At 31.7% G+C, this 23,043-nt stretch overlaps 1 protein-coding gene across 7 annotated transcripts in view; it reads left to right on the plus strand.

The window, feature by feature from the left end:
* The window catches only part of Rhp (GTP-Rho-binding protein rhophilin), a 65,764-nt gene that overhangs the window by 9,556 nt on the left and 33,165 nt on the right, over positions 1–23,043 (plus strand). Inside the window, exons 2-3 of one of the 7 annotated variants that reach the window (XM_085194779.1) lie at positions 12,264–12,332; positions 12,817–13,003. In XM_085194779.1, the coding sequence (XP_085050905.1) occupies positions 12,899–13,003 (105 nt within the window). In that variant the 5' untranslated portion in view covers positions 12,264–12,332; positions 12,817–12,898. Of the gene's footprint in view, positions 1–12,263; positions 12,333–12,816; positions 13,004–19,587; positions 19,740–19,828; positions 19,900–22,682; positions 22,782–23,043 lie in introns of those variants that run through there. The other 6 variants (XM_085194778.1, XM_085194782.1, XM_085194781.1 and 3 more) reach the window with 6 other exon arrangements.

The following is a 23,043-nucleotide window of genomic DNA, read 5'->3' on the forward strand; positions in this document are numbered from 1 at the left end:
TGCACCCATACGTTTTTTATATGAATCGCACATCATTTGAAAGATAATCGCATAAGGAATTGGAAAATTAAGGGTTGCCAGCTCTCAGTCTGCCGCAAGTCTAGGGTTGCCTGGTTTTAACATGTCACTAAATGTTAATAATTTGCACTCATGTGTTTTTTTAATGAATTATATATCAAATTAAAGCTTATTTTTTTCTGAACACTATAAAACAGGGTTGCCTGGAAAATTCCTGCCGCAAACAGGGGTTGCCAGCGTTTGAAATATTTAATTCCGGTTCCGTTTGACTATGAGAATAGACGATGAAATGCGCGGTCTGCCTTATGTTTTAAAGTAAAATATTATATAATAGAAGGTCAATCTTAAAATCAATGTTTATTCTAATTGTTCACCTGTTAAATGATGATTTTAATGATATTAAGTACACGCAGAAAACTATTTAAAGATCATAGGGCAGAAGAAATCATCCTTATTTTTCAAGTAAAATAATGAATCTATAATATTGAGTCTTTGCAAAATCTATTTTCTAAATACTAATATTTATTTATTATTTTAAATAACCCTTTTAAAACAACTAAATTATCTAATTAAGTAAATGTTTACAACAAGATTAATATACATACATATACATCATGTTCCCTTAATATAATGAAGGGTGACCATTATTGCGGATATTTTTTTTATTAATTATATTGAAAAATACATTTCAATGAACTCTCTCTCTCTCTCTCTTCGTCCTCTACTTGTTTGATTTGACTTGATTTGATTTTTTCTCACGCAATTTTTAATAATTTGCATAGGAAAGAAATATATATAATAGAATTATAATAAACAAAACTAAGTTAGCATAATAAATTCGAAGAAAATCCGACAGTAATGCCGACTAATAAACGCTATTTACGGTTTATGACCAAGAGTCGGCAAATATCAATTAGTTGGCTATTTTTTACTATAGATAAACATTTTGCGGCGCGATACAAAGCAAACCAAATGCAATAAAATTATTTTCGAAGATGTATTGTTTCTAAATGCAATAAAAGTGCAGATGGCCAAATGAGTTGTTTTTGAGCATATTACTTAGTTACTTACCTTTCGTTTTGGAGTAACGACGTTTTTACTTGACAAAAATGAAGATGTGAAAATGTGATAGAATTTAACAAGGAATCTTTCCAAAAGTGTAAAATTATGTTATTGTTTCGCCAAAAAATGAATTTTAAATACAGTGACATTTTTTTAAATAGTGACACAATGCACGGTTATCATTTACAGTGTTACAAAAAGTTCATTGTTTAAAAACAAAAATATAAAGAAGTATTTTTTAATTATTTTCTAATGCAAAACGTAAGTATACTTTAATGTTTAATATTATATAGTTTAATAAAATGTGACAATTGTGGTCGTGGGAATTGCCTTAGTTTTGATTACACTAAGTTAGGGACGTGAGTGAGTGATTACGCTTTATTATAATTATAAGAACAATTCTTTCAGACCTAAATGCCTTAAAAACTATCAGCGTAGACGGACAAGTTCTTGCTAGCGACATTTTTTTATCTATATTTCTTAATAGTTTTTATTAGTTGAATAGTTTTCATTTACTTTGCAAAAACGTAAATATTCGTACCAAAAAGATGGGCGCCATAGTTCTTTCTACGGATACGGACGGCGTTGTCAAATCAAACAAGCAGAGGGCGAAGAGAGAGAGAGATTGTTTATTGAAATGTAATTTTCCATATTTTCTTAATTAATAAAAAAATATCCGCAGTAATTGTCACCTCTCATTATATTAAGGAAACATGTTGTAATTAATACCTTATAGTAGATCGATATTTGTAAACATTTACTTAATTAGATAATTTAGTTGTTTTAAAAGGGTTATTTAAAATAATAAATAAATATTAGTATTTAGAAAATAGATTTTGCAAAGACTCAATATTATAGATTCATTATTTTACTTGAAAAATAAGGATGATTTCTTCTGCCCTATGATCTTTAAATAGTTTTCTGCGTGTACTTAATATCATTAAAATCATCATTTAACAGGTGAACAATTAGAATAAACATTGATTTTAAGATTGACCTTCTATTATATAATATTTTACTTTAAAACATAAGGCAGACCGCGCATTTCATCGTCTATTCTCATAGTCAAACGGAACCGGAATTAAATATTTCAAACGCTGGCAACCCCTGTTTGCGGCAGGAATTTTCCAGGCAACCCTGTTTTATAGTGTTCAGAAAAAAATAAGCTTTAATTTGATATATAATTCATTAAAAAAACACATGAGTGCAAATTATTAACATTTAGTGACATGTTTAAACCAGGCAACCCTAGACTTGCGGCAGACTGAGAGCTGGCAACCCTTAATTTTCCAATTCCTTATGCGATTATCTTTCAAATGATGTGCGATTCATATAAAAAACGTATGGGTGCAATTTTCTCCAAAAACGAGTTACGAAAAAATGTAATTAAAGGTGATTGCGGCAGGATTCTTCCAGGCAACCCAGGTGTAATCTGTTCTACTAATCATGTATTATTCATTAATATAGGTTTAATTAAGAAAACTCGTTTATGCAAGATTCAACGGCCGGATCTCAGGGTACTATTAGAATAATTACGCGACAAGGAAATCTAACGCCTTACCAATGCTACTTACCAACGGAAACTGAATAAAATTTACTTCCTTTTCTTCCAATTTTTTTGCACGTTTAAGCATTATTTAATTTTAATGTTTAAATTGAAACTTTAAAACAATTTAGGTATGAACCTTAACCAAATTATTTTTAAACCTAATAAATACGACGCTGCCGCGCACAGTGCCGCATTAGCTGACTGTACATGCAACAGTTGTGGGTTCAGTTTCCAGAAAAAGGGACCTAGTATTTACTCACTGATAAGGCAAATCACGGAGTTTAGTTCCGCCATTGAAACCGCAATATCACGGAAATATGGCAGTTCGTGATTGGTAGTCAAAGGGGGTGAAGACGGGATTGGAACGTTCGATGCTCTATACGAGAAGCCTAATAAGTGATATTACACTTTCTTCCGGTCAGATCAGACACCTTCCAGCCTGAATGTGGTCAATCCTACATCTAACTAATGATTACATCACACAATCTCTATAAGCATTGAGACATTTTAGTAATTTTGCTCCAACATAAAATAGTTTATTTAAGAAAACTTCTATTCAAACGACAAAATACAACTATTTTTATATTTTTTTTATTACTGACAATATTTTTTTATTACTATCTACACTATTTATTAAGTCGTAAATGACAAGAAGATAAACATAAAATATTAAATAAAAAAATAATAATAATAATGTTGCCAGTTATATAATTTTATTTTTTTCAAATGTACCTAACATTTTATTTTATTACTATTTTTTATATTGTCCCCTTTTAGTACTATACATTTTATTACTTTAGTTAATTTTATTAAAGGTTAAAAAAGTGTATTTCAAAAAAAATAATCCATAAAAAAATGTTATTTACATAAAAAGTATAGTTTATGTTGTGGATATATATGCAATATTAATAATTTATACTTCAAATAATTTATAGACAGTAACTTCATTCATGTGGACTTGATGACCCCTACCATAATGTAATGTAATGATATAAATTAGAATTAAAATTAGAACGTGCTCAGCTGGCTTGGACATGTTGAACGAATGAGTGATGAAAGAATGGCAAAAAAGATTTATGATGGAAAAGTGGGAAGAGAGGTAAGGGGAGACCTGGATTGACCGTCGAAAACACAGTATGAAAGATACTGGAGGAATATCACGTAAAAAGCGTGAGGACCGATGAGGACATGAGGAGGAGGTTATTTTTCATTCAAAGTCCCTGAGCTTAATCTAGAACAAACTCTTTAGTTTTATAATATTAGTACAGAAAGAATTCTCAAACTTCATTCTCAAATCTTTTCATCTATGAAAGGAAATACGGAAGAAAAATAAATGTCTTTGCCAGCAAGTACACGCATTAAGGAGCACGGGTACCAGGATACCATAAAAGTGTAGGAAGCGGTATGTAGTATGTACCTACTACAGTATATTGTATTAAGCGTGCGTGCGATGCGTCATGCACGAACTTTTTTAGGGTTATCTGTGCATTTTTTCTTTTTAACTTATATTTTTTTATTGTGAAGTGATAATTTGAGGCCACCGTCCGACAGCGTTCAGACTATAAACTTGGTAAGTACTCTACTCACCCCGCAATAAATACCTACTATTTACGTGGAACGTTAATGCACCGTGTCCTTTAGTACACAGTGAAGATAATAAATCCATAATATTATCAATGTATATAAATCAATTCATTACACAATTTATTAACTTAAATTATTTCAACAGTTTATACATGATTTTGAAAGACATATTTTAAAAAGATTCATACCTGGTTTTGAGATAAAACGTAGAAACAGCAGCTTACTATAGCAGAATTAAAAATGATTATTAGCAATTTCACGCTTCTTCCTACTTACAGAGTATTCCCCAGAATGGAATGTGTTTACACTAGGTTCCTTCATTCCACAATTTTACCGCCGCCGTCTTTCGACTAATTTTCGAGACATTGCCTCTTGAGTATCAGTGGTCTTTAAATCATAAGTAATCAACAATTTAATTACTTTCAACAATTAAACAAAAAAATGTATATTCTTAGCCTAGACTAGACTCTTATAAAATTTCATCAAGATCATAACTAAATCATATACAAAATTAATATGAAATTTATTCACAACTCAACCCTACATTCTTCACAGTCCACTTGCGCGTGCGCATCGATCGCATCCATCTCGCTCACACGTTGGGCCATTAAAGTCTTTCTCTTTCTCACCTAACTGTGTACGTCTTAGAACAGTGGATATCGGAAAATCATAATATATTATTTAGATATATTTTTTTTCGTCTTTTTTTTTCATTCTTTCTTTTATTGCAATAATGTTACTGTAATTAAAGCCTACGCTCACCTCGACTATCTTCTCTACTCTAATAAATGTAATTTACATAAAAAAATGCATCTTAAATTACATACTTCATTGTGACCTCTAAATCACTACATAAATCAATACACAAAGCAATGTCAAGGACCTAACTCAGTTTTCACTCCTTCAGTTTAGGAGTGAAATTTATAACATACGAAGATATTTATTTTTTATATTATTTTAATATATCTAACTACTTGAATATTTTTTTTTATTTCATCTCTTGTAACTCTCGGAGGACTAAGACCTAGAACCTAGTTGATACTTAAATAGTATAAAATAATATTTCCAACTATATGCCTGTTAACATCATTTATATACCTCGTCTTCATAAGTAAAAAACCCAACTGTATGTTAAAATATTATAAAATTAATAATAAATAAAAAAGGCACTTCTACACTTTTCTTCTATGTCAACAACAGTTAGCTGGCGGGAGTCGGGACCGGCGCTCGCTTTTGGGCGACTCGGTATCGGAAATCCGTGACATGTTATATTAAGCATTCCATTCAACTACAAGTCATTAGGTTCAAATACTGACTACACTAATATAATAAAGCTGAAGAGTTTTTTTGGTTTAACGAGTTAATCTCAGGAACTATTGGTTCAAATTGATTTTTTTTTAATTGGATAGTTTTTGTATATATTACATCACAATAATCGTTTCTTATTATAATTAACTATAGTTAACTCAATGCACCTACGACCAGAGTTGTTTCAGGCATTTAGAATGTGTCACATACATAACTCTTAGTTATTTCTATTTGACCACGCGGGCGAAGCTAGTATTGTGCAAATATAAAATAGCTATCAAGTTTCATGAACTGCATACTAATAATTTCTGTTTAATTTCTTCCTAACAAAACCTTATTTCTAAGTTTAATATATTTAACGTTTCCACTCATATATTAACATATAAATGCGCCATCAGCCTTTGCACCTTAACACCCGGTTACCCGAGATAACCCTGATCGCAGGTATCGTGGGCTACGTAGAAACGTTTAACGTGAAGTAATCCAAAACAAAAAAAACAATTAACGCCATTTAGCACAGTTTATGAGATTTCCGCGTTTAACCAAACAAATTGTTAGGCTTTATAATATTAATATATTATATATAGTATATAGATATAAAGAACTATTATTTTCATTTCAACAACAAGGCTATAGTAGTTTACAGCCATTGTAGCCTTAGAAATGAGTTTCCGGGCTTTGAAGTCACCCCATACGGCCTTGTCCTACCCTAATGTAGATTTTGAATAGGTTCATTTATATTCTGAGCAGCTGTGTCTTACTATACGGTAAAGATTATCACAAGAATGTCAAATAAAAGATTTTAGAGGCAGTTAAGGCACATAGCCTGACTGTAAAAACTACGTTTGTGGATTCGATTCCCATTCAGTATATTTATCTCGGTGTGTATCGTAACGGCGGATGGGTCCGAAGAGCTGAGGATCGAGTGTGGTGGCGAGAATTGGGGAAGGCCTATGTCCAACAGTGGACAAAAGATGGCCGTTGATGATGATGATGATGATGATCAGTTCAGTTCTTAATTTATGGCGTTTCGAGCGTGCCAGTTGAGCACTAATCATTCCGCCAATGTCAGATGATGATGATATCGTAACAATACAAAGCGTGACGTTGATTTCAGCAAGCACGCGAAAATAGGGAATGGAGTTTCTTAAATCTCTTCTGCATACCTTGCTATGCGGGAAAATGCGTGAAGCTACTTTTCGTTAAATCATATGACTAGTCTTTTTTAAAGAAAATAAAACTGAACAAAGTTGAACTGATAAGTTATATTTTATATCTCCATGAAAATTCTTTCTTCTATAGATGCTTCTATGTGATTTCTTCTACACATGTAGTGTTATAGAGTTTAACCCCGCAGTTTTAATCTTGTATCTAAGCTTTTCATTTATCCTGGCGCATGCCGAAACATGCAGTGTCTCTGCATAAAAGAAAAATGGCGTAACGTTTTTCTAGATCTTTTTATTTCATGTAATGCTTTAAATAAATTATAGCAAAAAAATATATAATTAGCACTTAATATTCATGATTTCTATGTTCATTAATGAAAATTAAATATTATCTATTTGTATTTAGCTCATTGTCGTTCGCAAGGCTGTTGTTTTGTGGGCAGTACTGGAAGCTGGTAATCATTCATTTGCAAAGATACATTGTAACACCCACATTTTGAATGTATTATCAAATTCCTATGAAGGTACATTAATTGTATAATATCAATAATCCTTCTCAAATTTATTTTAAATATAATTGTTTCTATGTGGGATTTAAACCCACAATCGTCGTATTTAACCTGGGTCGTATTATAGAAACAAAATTATAGCTTTTGCATTGAATTTTTTGTCTATACCTAAGTTATCTTTGACACCAGTGTTTTGCTAGTAGCTTTATCCGCCTTGGAAACTAAATTAATAGTTAAAAGCTTTTTTGAACAGAATACGACTGTAAGAAGCACAACTTTTATATGTTTACTAGTAGGCAATCTAAGGTTCCATCAGCCATCTTCTAATTTCATCATCAGACCAGCTCGATGGTACCATACACATATACAAGTTACATACAGGTCGAAGGTCAAAATTTTCAGTTTTCAAAACTTTTAACATAATGGTTATAAAACATTAAGCCATAATCTTCTCTTAAAATAGTAAGGATATTTTAACACAATACATTCTCCACTCTCTTAATTCTCCACAATTACTCAAATATTATTATTTAGCGAAATAGTGAAATCGAAAGAATCAGGGTATGACTTAAAAGTTCATAATTGTCGGTCATTTATTACTGTGAAAGTAAATCTGAATAATTACTTATACGTACTTGACTCTAAAGAAAATGAATAAATGTTCGAAAAAAGTGGACCTATACTATTACATAGTATAAAGCTAAAGAGTTTATTTGTACTACTTGTACTAAGGAAGTACTTAACTGTACAGTATGTGCGGTACACTGTCTTTAAGATGCTGGCCATTTAAAAAGAAACAACGTAATTAAACGCTGTTTAGCGCTAAAATAGAAAAAAAATAACAAAATTATAAAAAAATGTCGTGAAATTAATCATTTTATGAAAGGGTTGACGTTGGTGGGTTGGTTGGGAAACTACATAGTAAAAGTAAAAAAAAACATAATAATTTCAACATTATTTTTTATCGACAAATAAGTAATAAGGAAAATGAATAAGAAAATATGTATAATAACAGGAAAATTCAAAACTACACGACCTTGCTGTACCTAAAAGACGGCGCCGTTTATTACTAACTATTTCGAAATACTATCATACATATTTTCCAGTAAAAAAGGAAGATATGTAAAGCTTACTAGTGGATCTATTACAATATATACTATCATTACAGACAATATCCTAAAGTATACTTAGTATTTTCGTTTAACAAAGTATATAGCCCAAGATCCCAGAGCTGCCAGACCTAAGTCATTTTAGCAAAGCTGAAATTTTTAGGATTAATAGTCTAATATATAGGGGGCCCTGGGATATCGATCTAATATACCTACGCGATTAAACAGTTTCATATAATTTCATTCAAGTAATGTAAAAATCATAAAAACCGAAGCTTTTACTTTCCAAACACAAACACATGGCCTGCTTGTAAAGGCTAGAGTTGTAGGTACGATTCCCACTCCGAGAATGAATTAATTTCATTTTCCTTCTGGTACTTATACAAACCGCCACTCAACACGCCATGTTTCGAGAGTATGGCGGAAATTGGGATCACAACTATCTTAACACCTTTGCCTCTTTCTCCGCCTATCTCCGCCTATCATATACAGGTATAGCGTAAACAAAAAAAACTAAAAAAAAACCGTAAATAACAAAAATACATAGTAAGTTTGAAGTCAATTTAATTCTATTTTAGTATCCATAAGCACAATAGTATCACAATGACATAGTTGCTTAAGCACGACGTTAAAGTAGGTTGAAATGTTACTTATTGAAAGATAAAATCACCTAGTGTGACTTGATGATGCATACAAAGTGTTCCGTACCGTTAATAATACTATAATCATAATTTAAATTTCTTACTAACAATAATTTATTTCTTTGTTAGCTTCACGCTATATCCCGCATATAGCGGGATAGGCGGAAACAACTAAGACATTTCTTTAATATTATCTATTTCCCTCAAAATACGCAATACATATATTTCACTTAAGTGAAGTGCAATCACATGTTTAATGAGCACAAATATATTATATGCACATTGCACATGCATATGATACTTTGTTTTTCTTTCTTTCAGCTTCACGCTATATCACACAGCAGGGTAGGCAGAGGGAACCTTGTATTAAGACACTCCGTTCCCCATTTTCTACCTACTCCTGGAGGCAGTGCGTGCTGAGTGGCGAAAACCAAGGAATAACGCTTTTGCCTTGGTACCAGAGCTAAAAAATTAAAATATTAACAAATAATAATTGAATCCCCTGGGTGGGAACCAACAACCGTCGCGTAACCACATATAAAGTATGCTATGAATTATGTCGCATACAAATGCATGCAAAAGACACAAAATGCTATCTTTCTTACTCATTTCAGTAAAGTGGTCATTAAGAAACTTTGTTTCATATAAGTGCTTGGCTTTCTTATGATCCGGTGAAGATATTTTATTTCAGGCAAAGGGAACCTAGTGTTAAGACACTCCGTTACCCACTTTCTGCGGAATTCTGGAGACATTGCGTGTTGAGTGGCAGAACTGAGCGCCGCGCTTTGCCTCGACACCAGAGCGAAGAAATGGAAATATAAGCGTAAATAAATATTTCACTTCCTCGAGTGGGGATCGAACCCACAACTCTCCTCCTCTTATAAAATTAGTATTATTTGCTAACCTGATTTACTAAGTAAATGTGTTATTAAATTAAGCTATAGATACCACCTATAGGTATAGGTGGATTTATTGGATATATCGATAGGCCTGATTAAAGTCGATTATGACTATCCTTGACAAGCGTAGCGACCTCGTGTGTAGTGAGGAATTGGAGCATGCTGTGCTGCAGTTCATAATGAGATATAACCATTTCGTTACTCTTTCTTATTAGCCATACTTGTTATTTATTTGTTCTTTCTTTGTATGTAATTATAGTCAAATTTATTAGTAACTCTAATAATTAGGCTAATTAATTATTATATTATTAAAGATACAAGACATTTCAAATATATTTCCTAAAGACAAATTTAATAAAAATGGAAATAGAATGGAAATAACTATCATCTCTCTTTAGTTTCTGTATATATTATAGTGGAAAATAAAAAAATCCTCAATTTATCCACTAAATACAGTAACTCTTCAAAATATCTAACATTAACAGTTCCACCGTAACATAAAAATCCATCCGTGACTGTAGCATACATTGTGAACTAATTCAATAGACATCTAATTATACACTGTCGTATCAATCGTGAAATGAGGAATAGATCGCGTGCTGATTCAAACCTGCGATCATTTAAATACAATTCCATGCTTAACCGACTTAATAATTAAGAAATAATGTTTAGTTAAATTTAATTTAGTCGATTTAGATTTACCTACATTTTTGTCATAGAAAAAGATTAACATAATGTATATTATGTATGGTTTATAAATTGGAAAATATTTATTGAGAAAGACCAAGATTGTTTGTGTGGTGACAGTCGACAGGTTGTTTCGTTGCGTCGAGGGAATGTGAGACGAAAAAATGACAAAATATTTATGAAGTACCACTTACCTAAGAGTCAGAGGTAAATAGGCAAGTAGTAATTAGACAAGGAGAGACCTCGGTTAATCTTCGAGAACATAGTATAGATGATGCTTTAAGAATGATACGTAAAAAGTATGGGGGGACCGTAGCGTTTGGCTCTCTGTTTTCTCTACTAGGAAAATATTACTAATATTATCAAAAGTCCCATGATACAATATCTATTTAAGAAATGCTGGGGCATTTTCTACTACCCAATACGAAGGTACGATAAAGAAAATGGAGACTCATGATTAGGGTTTTTTGCTTCAAGATACACAAAAATTACACCACTAAGTATTTTAGGAAACGACTTGAATGCACACAATATTGTATTCGATAAAGAAATTATCGCCGCATTCCAGAGCCGAGCCACCATCACGGTAACGTTGCTATGAAACTGAGTAATAAATAACAAGTGCTTTAGTTTTAGCGATTATTATAAATATAGAAAAAACTGTTTATACAGTATTTGAGGGCATCATGGTGCAGCGGCACAAGGGTGTGACTGCTGACGGTTGTGGGTTCGATCCCCACTTGAGGAAATGAAATATTTATTTACGTTTATATTTTCATTTCTTCGCTCTGGTGTCTAGGCAAAGAGCAGCGTTGAGTTCTGCCACTCAACACGCAATGCTTCAAAAATTTGGGGGAAAGTGTGGAACTGAGTGTATTAACACTAGGTTCCCTCTGCCTACCCTGCTATGTGCGAGATACAGGGTGAAGCTAATTTATTTTATTTTAAAACATATAATTACCTTCCGAATAATATTGACGAAATTACGAAACTTGATGGTATCTTTTTAATGAGCAACGTGACAATTACTCAAGTGTTGTTTGTGTCTGATTACAAATATTATCAGTGTAGATACATCGTTTACACCGATCTTGTAATGTTTTAATATTAGCGATTATATGTACCTACCTACAGGTGTGTTAGCGATAAGTTTAAAAGTATTTGGTTTCAAATACATATTTCTTACGAATAACATAAATTAAAATATCTTTATTTTTGGATAGGTTATTTAATTTAAGAAAAACTTTTTTTTTTACTTTTCAATTGTTTTATTTATATAATTCGCATATTTCTAAATTATTAAAAAAACCAGAGCAAAATCACTTCTGAGCGGGCTCGCTTTACTTTAAGTTAAAAATAAAAGTTATACAGTTTAAAAAAAATAACACGCTTGTATTGTGGACTAAGAAGTATGTATTCGGTCCAATAAATGATGTGAGCCCCAACCAAAATATAGTACTCTTTCAAGTCGACCTAATAAATGAATATAAAAAAGTTATTTAAATAAATAATCGTAATTTCCTTATTAAAATACATATACAAACTGCCCAGTAAGTCTCAATACTTTTTATTCTAGAAAAAAAAAACACTTATCTTTCAACAATGAACAATAAAAGAAATTCTTAGAAGCCAGAATAAAAAAGCTAGTCATAATTAAATAAATAATTAGTCACTATCTCGAATGTCGTAAACTCGTGTATAACCGCTACATACGAGTATGTATTGTTACAGATACCGCTGGTACAACGTGAAGTGGACTAACGGAGTGGAATTATAGTGATTATAATATAGAAAGATATTGTGAGTTTGTTGAAATTTTACATAAAAAATTTGAATATAGCTGAAATCGAACCTACGTCCCTTGACGCTTGGGTGTATCCTTTTCCTTATTAAGTGCTTATAAGGAATTTCTATTTGTACACCTACACTTGTTGCAAATTGTATTTTAAACACCAATTGATGTATTTGTTGCCGGCTTTTCTCATCAGATGGCTTCCTAGCCGGTGTATTGGAAGCTTCCTGTATGACTGACACGTCTGACATTTTTAGGTAATATGACTATTAAAGAATTCTTATAATGGCCTAATTGAATAAATAATATTTTAACTCCATTCTTTAGATTGATAAAAAAAATGTTGAAAAAAGGCAACTTTTGAGATTGACCATTCTTTTTGACTTAATAATAATTGTAAAATACTTAGTTATACAAAATTTCGTGAAAATATTGCTTATTGCCACACCCAAGTCATGAGTAAAAATTTTGCTATATTCTAATTTTATATGCAATTTCAGATATTAAATTGTCAAAGTGAAGTGTAATAGAAGTGTATGAGTGTAAAGTGTAACGTGTATAATGTGTGCGGAGTATGAGTGATACTCAGCATAAAACCTGCGTGAGGGTTAACTCCGCTGACGACGAGGAACGGGACGAGGTTGACCATGAATTGCCGAAGAAAAACCCGTTTGTTAGGGTAAGTTTTGTTCTAAATTTAATATACAATGGTTGTAAGGTCGATCGGCACTTGTAGAATAAATTGTATTATTTTCCCTCTCTGATTCAAACACAAATTCTTATTTTAAATAAGGATACCTAATGCCAAGAGTTAAAAAAAACAAGTAGGTCTATATATTTAATTTTTTGATACAATAATACAATTATTAAAATTGATTTACATTTTGAAGGCACAAGGCATTTAATTATTAAAATTGATTTAGATTTAAATTTTTGAAATAAGGCAGGTTTGATCCCTAAGTAAGTCAAGAATTTATTATTATTATTGTAGCTTATATTAAAAAAATAAATACTTTTATACATAAATATTTCAAGCTAAGTGGTATGTCAGTAGATTCGCTTTGCCAAAACTGGCATTTACATAAATAAGTAAAGAATAATATCACAAGATTTCAGTTATAATGTCAAATGAATATTGTATACCGCCATACTTTAAGCTCAGGTTATTGCTCTACATACGTTTTTGTTGACACAGACAGACGCGCAAACATTGTAATTCGCTTTATGAGAACTGTATTGCATTATACTCGTCGTTCATAATTTGTAAAATTTTAAGGCTTTGTGACAAATCCCTGACTTGCAAATAATATCAAAAACTGGAGATAATGAAAGGAAATATTGAAATAAATAAGTAAATGAAATTTGGCATGTTGGTAACTTACGAAGTGTAGAGAAGAGCAGAACGAAAGGATTTTTGTAAATGTAATGAAATCTGGAAAATACGAGGTTTTCCAGTATACGTCACAAAGTCCACGCAAACAAATTCGCGTGCGACGACTTGTTTACAGATAAACCTTTACAATATATTTAATTAATAAGCGTAAAAATGATAAACACATTAGAAATTCATTAAAAACCCACTACTTGAGTTAAACGCATATTTTTCCAATGAAAAACAGCAATTAAGTATGATAAAATGATGATTCTTATAACACGTATGTACGCCTACCTGTTTACTACCTACACTGATTCATAGAAAGCAACTCGAGATTACTCTACTATGCATGTGGGTATTTAAAGAATGCTTTCATTAAGAAAATATCTTTTTTCAATCATTATATGTTCTATAACGTTATAAGATAATTTTGTGTCCGTCCGTCTGTTCGTCCGTCCGTCCGTCCGTCTGACACGAGCTTTTATCTCAGGAATGCTTGGAGATATTTAGTTGCATTCAAACCACATACTCAGGTCTATGGTCCCTTGATTTCTTGAAAAAATTGTATTGCACGTGACAGTATCTTAAAATTATAATAATTTTCATGATTACCTCCTTTTACTATATACAACATCAATTATTAATTACTTAAATATAAGTATTTTATTTATGGAAATAAATAAATAAATCCTAATACACGCGTAAAAGAATTATGGCATATTTATGCACAAAACGTATGGCTTATTTGTCAGAGCGCTTCTAGGCGTTCCAGAGACCCGAGTTCTAATCCCGTTACATTAATTTTTTTTATACATTTTCTGAAAATTTTCATTTCATACGATGTATGTTCATGTGATTTTTGCAAGTAGACTAAAACAATAATAGAAAATTTTGTATGTATTAATAATTATACTCGTATACTCATTATATCGCTATATAAGCGAGCAAACCCCCGAGGACAAATACTAATTTAAAATAAAAGTTTCTAAGCCACTCCTTCCAGGAAACAAAGCGGAAACAACACTTTTATACATCGTGTTGATTCAACAAGTACTCGTACTGGCCACTCTTCCTGCTGTTGAAAAGAAAAGTAACATACCTACCACTTTTTATAAGATTGTATCTTTATATGTTCATATTGCGTGAAAGTAATATTTTAGTAAAAGCTAGACACGTTTCCGCGTTTTACTAGTTAATAATTTGTACAATATTTCCAAGTACTTTATCATATTTTTCCGTACCTCACTTTCTTCTCGTTATTGGATTTAAAGTAAACTTATATATTTAACAAAGAACCTATCTTTAAAAACCAACCGACTGCGAGGCGGACTCGCGCACGAACTGTTCCGTATGAAAAACGACCAAAAATTCACTTTGATTGTATGTTTTGTTCTGTTTTTAGCATTTCTTGTTATGGCGGCAACAAAAGTTCGTCATCTTTGAAATTTTTAAGTGTCTAGGTATCGCTATTCTTGAGACACAGCCTGGTGATAGATAGACATATAAAGAGCAGTCTCAGTTATAGGGTCCCATTTGGGTATGGAACCCTAAAAGTGACTATGAACCCAGCAATTCCGCGGAAAGAGGAGTGTCTATACACTTCTTTTCCTCTGACTACCTGGCTATATGGAAAAGGCATGAAACTGCTGTAAAAACAAGTAATAATCAAACAAAATTTCACCATATCAAATAAAGACTTTATCGCTATCCACAGACAACATAAACTGTTTATGATGATACTAACAATAAATATAAAATGTTATGTCGCCCGTCCGTCCGTCCGTTTACTAGAAAGCGGGAAGTCTCCCACGGTAACACGGTAAGAACAATGGAGTATAACAAATAACTTATTTACACAAACAAACATATATAGGTGCTTTCTCTATATATCTTTATATGCTTGGTGTGAATTTTAGACTGCATACGATAGTTGCAATTTCGATTCTATGGAACGATAATAAAATAAAACGTAATTTTAATTATATCGATTTTTATAGTTGCTTCTCACGTGTGCGACTGTAACCGCGACGGTTGTAGATTCGATTCCTACTCGGGGGAATGAAATATTTTAATTACCTCGCTCTGGTAAGAAGGCAAAACGCGACATTGAGTTCCTCCACTCAACACGTAATGCGTCGAAAATTCGTCGGAAAGTGGAGAACGGAAGTGTCTTAATGGGAATGGAGTAGCACTAGGTTCCCAAGTTTCCTCTGCCTACCTTTCAACATAAAAATACAGTATGAAATTAAAAAAATAAATTATTTACGAGGAAAATCATCACATTTATCATAGTTACAATTCACTTATGCTAGATACACCCAAGTTTTTGCTAAGTTACTTAATATTTTTTCGCCGTTTACAGCTAAGCGACAATCTTGGCACATAACCGGTGTACCTCAAGTACCTACAGAAATCTAACTTATTCTCTTTTTCTTTTTCTGGTAAGAAGAAAGAACACTACGTTGAGTTCCTACACTCAACTCGTAACACTGAAATATTGGGCGGTGCGTGCCTAATAAAGTGTCTAACACACACACGCACAGTCTCGCTGACACCAGGTTTTCTCTGCCTGACCTGCTAAAAAGTAAAAAATATAGTTCACGAGGAAAATCATCACATTTACCGGTATACCTTAAGTGTACATACTGGAGTCTGTACTCTGTGGCCGGTAGCCGGTAGTCTGTAGGGCAACGTTTTTGCGGGTTCGACGTCCGAGATAAATGAGGTTGCATTGATGATTATATAGATTGCTTAAGCAGAGAGAGCTTGAATATTTTTCATTCATTTGAAAAAAGGCTGGCTAGTAGGTGTTTGTATAAATAATTTAATTGACTTGTATTTTATTATTATAAAATAATTTTGTGTGTGCTAATTAACGTTTGTCCTTTTAAAAATATATTTGTGTCTTTTTTCATTATCTTTTTCAGATATTATATTATTTCATCTTATCTTATAGTTCTCTTCAGGTTCTCGTACCAAAGGACGAACCTTATTACCAAGATTACGCAATCCGTCCGTCTATTTCTGTCTGTCCGAGCCAGTGACAGTTGAGTCAATATAATTATTTGTATTATATAGATTTCGTAATATAATCATAAATGTCTCTGAGAGTGCATTTCAAAATTCATCACACGGTATATTTTAGTATAGTCTTTACATAAAATTATTGAAAAAACACATTTCTTTTTTCATTTTTTCACTATACCTATAATATTATTTAATGCAAAAAAACACCAAAAAATACCAATGTTTTAATACATCAGACGCTCTGTTCGCAGCTACTCTGCGAATCGCGCGATTCATTCACGTTTGAATTTATTCGTTTATAGTTTGACCCCGATACATTTTGCAAGAACCAAGCCTTAAACACCTGTTGCGTTCGGAAAAGACCTAATAACCGTACTATTATATATGAAAATATATCTTAATATTATGTCTATAAAGACGATTCTTTAATGTATTAGTTAATTTCATATACTATTATGATTTAAGAAGAGAATGATGTAAAAAGTAAATTGTTAAACTAATTGATGTTGCTATTTAGTTAGTAATATATTCCTTTTTTTTGTTTATTTTTAGCTGTATCCCGCATATAACAGTATAGACAGAGGGAACTTAGTGTTAAGACAGTTCTTTCGTCTCGTTTCGCCCAATTTTCGAGCGTTGATTGGTGGTGGATTCACGCGGTACGTTGAGTTCCCTTGACTTGAAATGCAATGTAACTAGGACGGACACTGGAAAATCGAATGTCTTAACACTTAGTTTTCCCGCCTACGCCTCCGATATGTGGAATACAACGTGAAGTCAAAAAGTTAATAATTATAGTCTAACTACTAGATATTAAATCTTCTTCGACAAGTATATTACATCGAAAACTAGCGCCTGTTAAAAAATAATAGCAAAAGGTTAAAACTGCTAAACTAGTATATAGAATGCGAAAGGCCAAGATATAACCATATTCTGCATGTTACTTATAAAATAATGACTAACTTATAGTTTAACTTTAAAAAAATGTACCATAGAGCATGCTTAAAAGATGCAAAGCTTCAATCAAAAGTTCTAACATATAGATAATATATCCTTTGATATATTATCTATATGTTAGATAATATGCCTTTATAAATATATAATTATTTAGTTTTAGTATTTATATAAATATGACTTCCATTTTTGGTGCGTTAACTTTTTTCCTTATTTCTCTACGAATACTTATTCTATTAATATTAGTAAGATATTAATTAACTAAGTATTATATTGTATATGAAACATTATCGGATAGTAATAATTATAAAAATATTTCATTTCATCCATGTGAGACGAAGATTCAGATCTAGCTTCCTTAATGACCGAGCTGTTAAGGCGAAGCTAGTTTTAACCATTTTTTTATTTTTATTGGATTGCATTGACATTGAGGCCACGTAGCCACTTGACAGACCAGCGGAAACGCACTGGTGCACGTCGCCTTGAGAGGACACCCTATCAGTGCGCTTTTGTATGGTGCACGAGGAGTAGCTGCGAACAAGCCTTCCATCGTTGATCCCCTTTGTGTTATAAACTCCAGTGCCATTTGGCTCTCCGTTTTCTATGGTTACCCCACCAGGGATACAGCTTGAGAAGCTATGTATATATGTATTGAGATCGTCGTGGCAGAGCGGCACACTCTCGGACGTAACCGTTGTGTGTTTGATTCCCATTCGAGGGAATGAATTATTTTCATTTCTTCGCTCTAGTAAGAAGAGAGAGTTGCTTCAAAAGGAGTGTTTGAACATATTAGATTTAAATAATAAAAATTGAAAAACTCTACGTTTCTTAATCCTATTAATATTATACTTACATACATACATAGCTTCACGCTTTATCCCTAGCGGGGTAGTCAGAGAGAACGGAGCGCCAAACTCTATGATCTCTACATATTATAAATGTGAAAATTTGAGAGGAAAGCTGTTTGTTCTGCTTTTATGCAAAAACTACTGAACTGGAGTTGGAGATGAAACCTTACAGTAATATAGCTTATAGGCTACAATTTAAGTAAACATTTTTTATAATTTACTTTTAATATAACGACAAATTTAAGCCGGCGAAGCCGCGTTTATGTCGCTACTTCATTATATTGCTAAGAAAAACAGGAATCTAACAAGGCAAGGACCTTTCATTAGATTGTAATTTATATTACGATTCCATAGATATATTGCATCGCGCTCAGTGCGGTGCAACGCAACGGTGCGGCTTCGGTCAGATGCACTCTGAGCTTCCGCCTTGACCGACGCGCTGTAGAGCTTTAAGCGACAGTGCTATATTACATTTATTATGTAAAATGTATTATTATATTTATGTTCTATTTTTTTTAGCACGCTGTATCCCGCATATAGCTTGGTAAGCAGAGGTAGCGCATCCTTTCCCTACTTTCCGATTAATCTTCAATTCTCGAGATATTGACTCTATCGTTTTATTATGTTACCAAAGCGAACCCAGAATCGTCACGCTTGTAATTAGACGCCGTGCCACTGAGCTACATCGGCCTCATAATATGTTCTATTTATTTTGAATATATTTTTCTTATTAAAAGAATATTTCAAATACAATGTTGTGTATTTACATTATCTACTTTAATAATTGTATATTTGACTGATTTAACTGTGTTTCATCGAAAGTAACACAAAAATTTTATTTAAGGTAGAGTTTAATTTATCCTTATTTAATAGGACAACTTGCTATTAAGTTCGCTTGAGGCTAGTGGCGTGAATATAATCTTGCTAAAATCAACATTTTAAATTGTATTTTAGCACAATATATTAATATATATTTCCAAATAATACACAATCTATAGCAAAACCAAAGCAACTAAGTAAATAACATTGCAAAATAATAGTCACCTTAACAACGTCTCCCTACTCGAAGCATCAGACCAAACGCCGCACTCTACCGACACTCGCGTGAAAGACGCACGCGTATATCGAAAATTATAACGAAATATCTATGAAAACATAAAAACGCGGTATTTTTTATGTGTTTGTGACAGTATTTGCTTCTATTATCACAGGTTCGAATTAGATTATTAGAAATTAAAAGGCGGGCAACTGTCAGATTGACGTTTCGTTTTTTTTTTTTTTTCATTTTTATATGTGCTCTTTTCTTTTGGTGTCAGTGACATAAATTATGAATTCCAATATGGTATTTAGTGTAGTTTAATTGTGAACATGGTAATTATTTTTTTTATTACGATTACTTAAGTGTGTTTAATTTTATTTAAAACTTAATACATAATTACTTACAATATTTTTTTATTTAATTTATGCTACATTAGAACGCATGTAACCTTTTGACTAAGCAATTAAAAATTGAATTTATTTAATTAATAATTGTATGTTCTTATGAATTAAAATTAATGAAGCGGTTGTAAGCAAAAGCTTTTATATAATAGTGGTGAATCAACAGTTATTTCCGCTTATAGAAAGTCCTTCGTCAAATCAAACAATAAATGCCGTTTTAGAATCATAAACTTGAAAGCGTTAGTTGAAAAAAATAGATTATTTGTATTAAATTGTAAATTTATTAATCTAAGTAATTTTTATATATTAATTAGGTATATCATTTTTTTTAAATCATCCCGCACTCGACTTACCATATTTTACTAACATTATTTTAATTTTACTTTTCGTTAATTAGTTTATGACTATAAAAAGTAGAACTTTTTGAGAAACTTGCTTAATTTCGAAAAGATGAAGTCATTGTACAGTTTCTTCCGCGCCAAATATAGATACATAATTTACTTGTCTTACTTTTCTTATAAAATGACTATGTACCCTTATTTTTTATTTTTATAATATGTATTAATGATTAAAAAAACATGTATGCATCGTCTTTAAAAACCACCACCAAAAGTTAACTATTTAAAAAAGTACATTGTAATAGATACTATTTATATGATAAAAATATTATACACAATGTTTTTTAAAGAAAATAAAGAACAAAGTGATCTTTCCCACATCTTTATATATAAAATCGAAAGGTCACTCACTCATCACGAAATCTCAGAAACTACAAGTGCTAGGAATCTCAAATTTTGCATAGGAGTTACTTATAGGACGTAGGTGCTCACTAAGACGGGAATTTGCAATATACGACTTATAAGGGGTTGTTTTTGGGGTCGAAAGTTTGTATGAAACTTCGTTACTACAAATGCTAGGAGCCTCAAATTTTGCATAGACGTCACTAGGACGTAGTCATGGAGACAGAAATTAATAATAACATAGTTCACGCGGGTGAAACCGCCAACGGGCCGCTAGTTCTATATATTAGTTACTTACAAATTACAGTACACTTATATTTAAGAGGCTAGTGTCACAGTCACAGGTCATACTGCCTTTTCACATATTCAAACACTCGGTATCATTAATAAATGATATTCAACACTTGTCTGAAAAATGAATAGCTTTAACCTTCTACCTTTTTTAAATTAATAAAACCATTCAAATCATTAATCTTGACAGTTACTTCGGAACTGTACTTTCTTAAGGCTTTTTTCTTGTTTATTGCAGTTTATTTACTTTTACGTGCTTTCTTTTTGTGAATGCAATAAAATTTTCATTTTAAAATCTTTAGTTGGATGATGATATTTTCATGTCGCTTTCTTATTCTTTTTCTGATTCATAAACCTTTATATTCTACTGTTTTAAGGATTTGGGTAAGCAGGGAGATAGAGATGATAAATAACAATTATGTAATTTCCACTAACTTGACAGCACAATATAGTATTTCTTGATAAATGTACTATTCATCACAAAAAAGTACATATACGAGTACCTATATTATAATTACTGCAATTAGGTAAATTCAAATCTATAACATACGCCTTCTATCTTAATTATTCCAACTACATGATACAGTTTTAAATATTTGCTCCTGATATGATCTTAATGTATGTAAATAAAATTAGCGAGGTATATTATTTAAATATCACTTTCTTACAATTTCTCCTTATGTTTATATCAGATTGACCAATTATTTTGACTTTTATAACAGATTATGTACACATTTAATAATTCATTGAAAGTTCTAACATGACGTCGTCATGGTAAATTGGATATAGAAGTTGTGAATTCGAAACCAATTATTTAAATATTTCTTATCTATACTTAGGAAGGTGAAGAGTTTATTTTGTAGCTCGCTAATATCGGGAACTTCCTGAAAAAATCTATATACCTTAGTGTTAGCCACGGTTTGTTTTTATGGACGGCTCTATAGTCTATTGTGTCAATCCTCCCTTAGAATGTTTCATATCATCGTATAGATATCATAAAAAACTCTTAATTATTTCCATTTTACTACAGGGACAAAGCCGCATGTAAAAATAGTTATTTAATATAATTGCATATAATAAAAGACAGTGTAAAAGTTATTGTATAATATAATATAATAGAATGATTATAAAAAAATCCATTAATTTATTTCTAAGAAGCAATCAATCATCTGTTTTATGATTATAACATTTTATTACTTTTTTTACTTGAACACGAACTACGCAAGTTTTCTTATTCCTCACGTAGTTAGGTACTTATTTACTTTTTTATGGATGTGTTATAATTAACTTTTATAAAATCGTATTATTCTTATAAATAAAGTAAATAAGAAATTATGTAATACGCTAGTAAATAGTGATGTTTTAAATTTTTACAATATTTCAATGTCACCAGCTTAATTTTGTTAATTGCAAAGCTTTATGTATCGCCCCTTTCTTTGTTTAGATTCGGGACTGGATTTTAGTATCATAATAAATGTATAAACCATCGAGACCAAAATGAAACAACATTCATAATTTATGGCACTATGCCAACGAGTATCTACCACAAAAATTAATTAGCAAATAATTCATATTATTATCAGAATTATTATATAAGCTTTAAAAAACCCTTACAAATTTGATTGGTCAGGAATAGAACCTGTGATTTGGTAGAAGCAAATACTTATATTAATAGTGATATTTTTGATACAAAATTTCCAGTGTTTCTCAGTGTTGTGATGTGATAACATTTCCCAACTTAGTGATCTTGTAAAAATGATGAAAATGGCATCGGTTATAATGGTAAGTTTAACTATATTGCTATATCGATTTTAATTTCTTAACGCCGCACTTTGCCTCGTTATCGTAGTTTTCATTAGATCTGTTTTTAAAGATTTTTTTACTGTTTCTTAAATTGGTGAGACCAGTCGTGTCTCAAGAGCGCGAGAGTGTGACTGTAAACACTTTAGGTTGTGAATTCGATTCCCACTCGAGGAAATTAAATATTTAATATTTTCATTTCTTCGCTCTGGTGTCGAGGCAAAATGCGGCGTTGAGTCGGCGC

This window comes from Heliconius melpomene, chromosome 12 (assembly GCF_056956725.1).
Source record: "Heliconius melpomene rosina isolate 202511_hmr_F chromosome 12, ASM5695672v1, whole genome shotgun sequence".
In the NCBI taxonomy this organism is placed as follows: Eukaryota; Metazoa; Arthropoda; class Insecta; order Lepidoptera; family Nymphalidae; genus Heliconius; species Heliconius melpomene.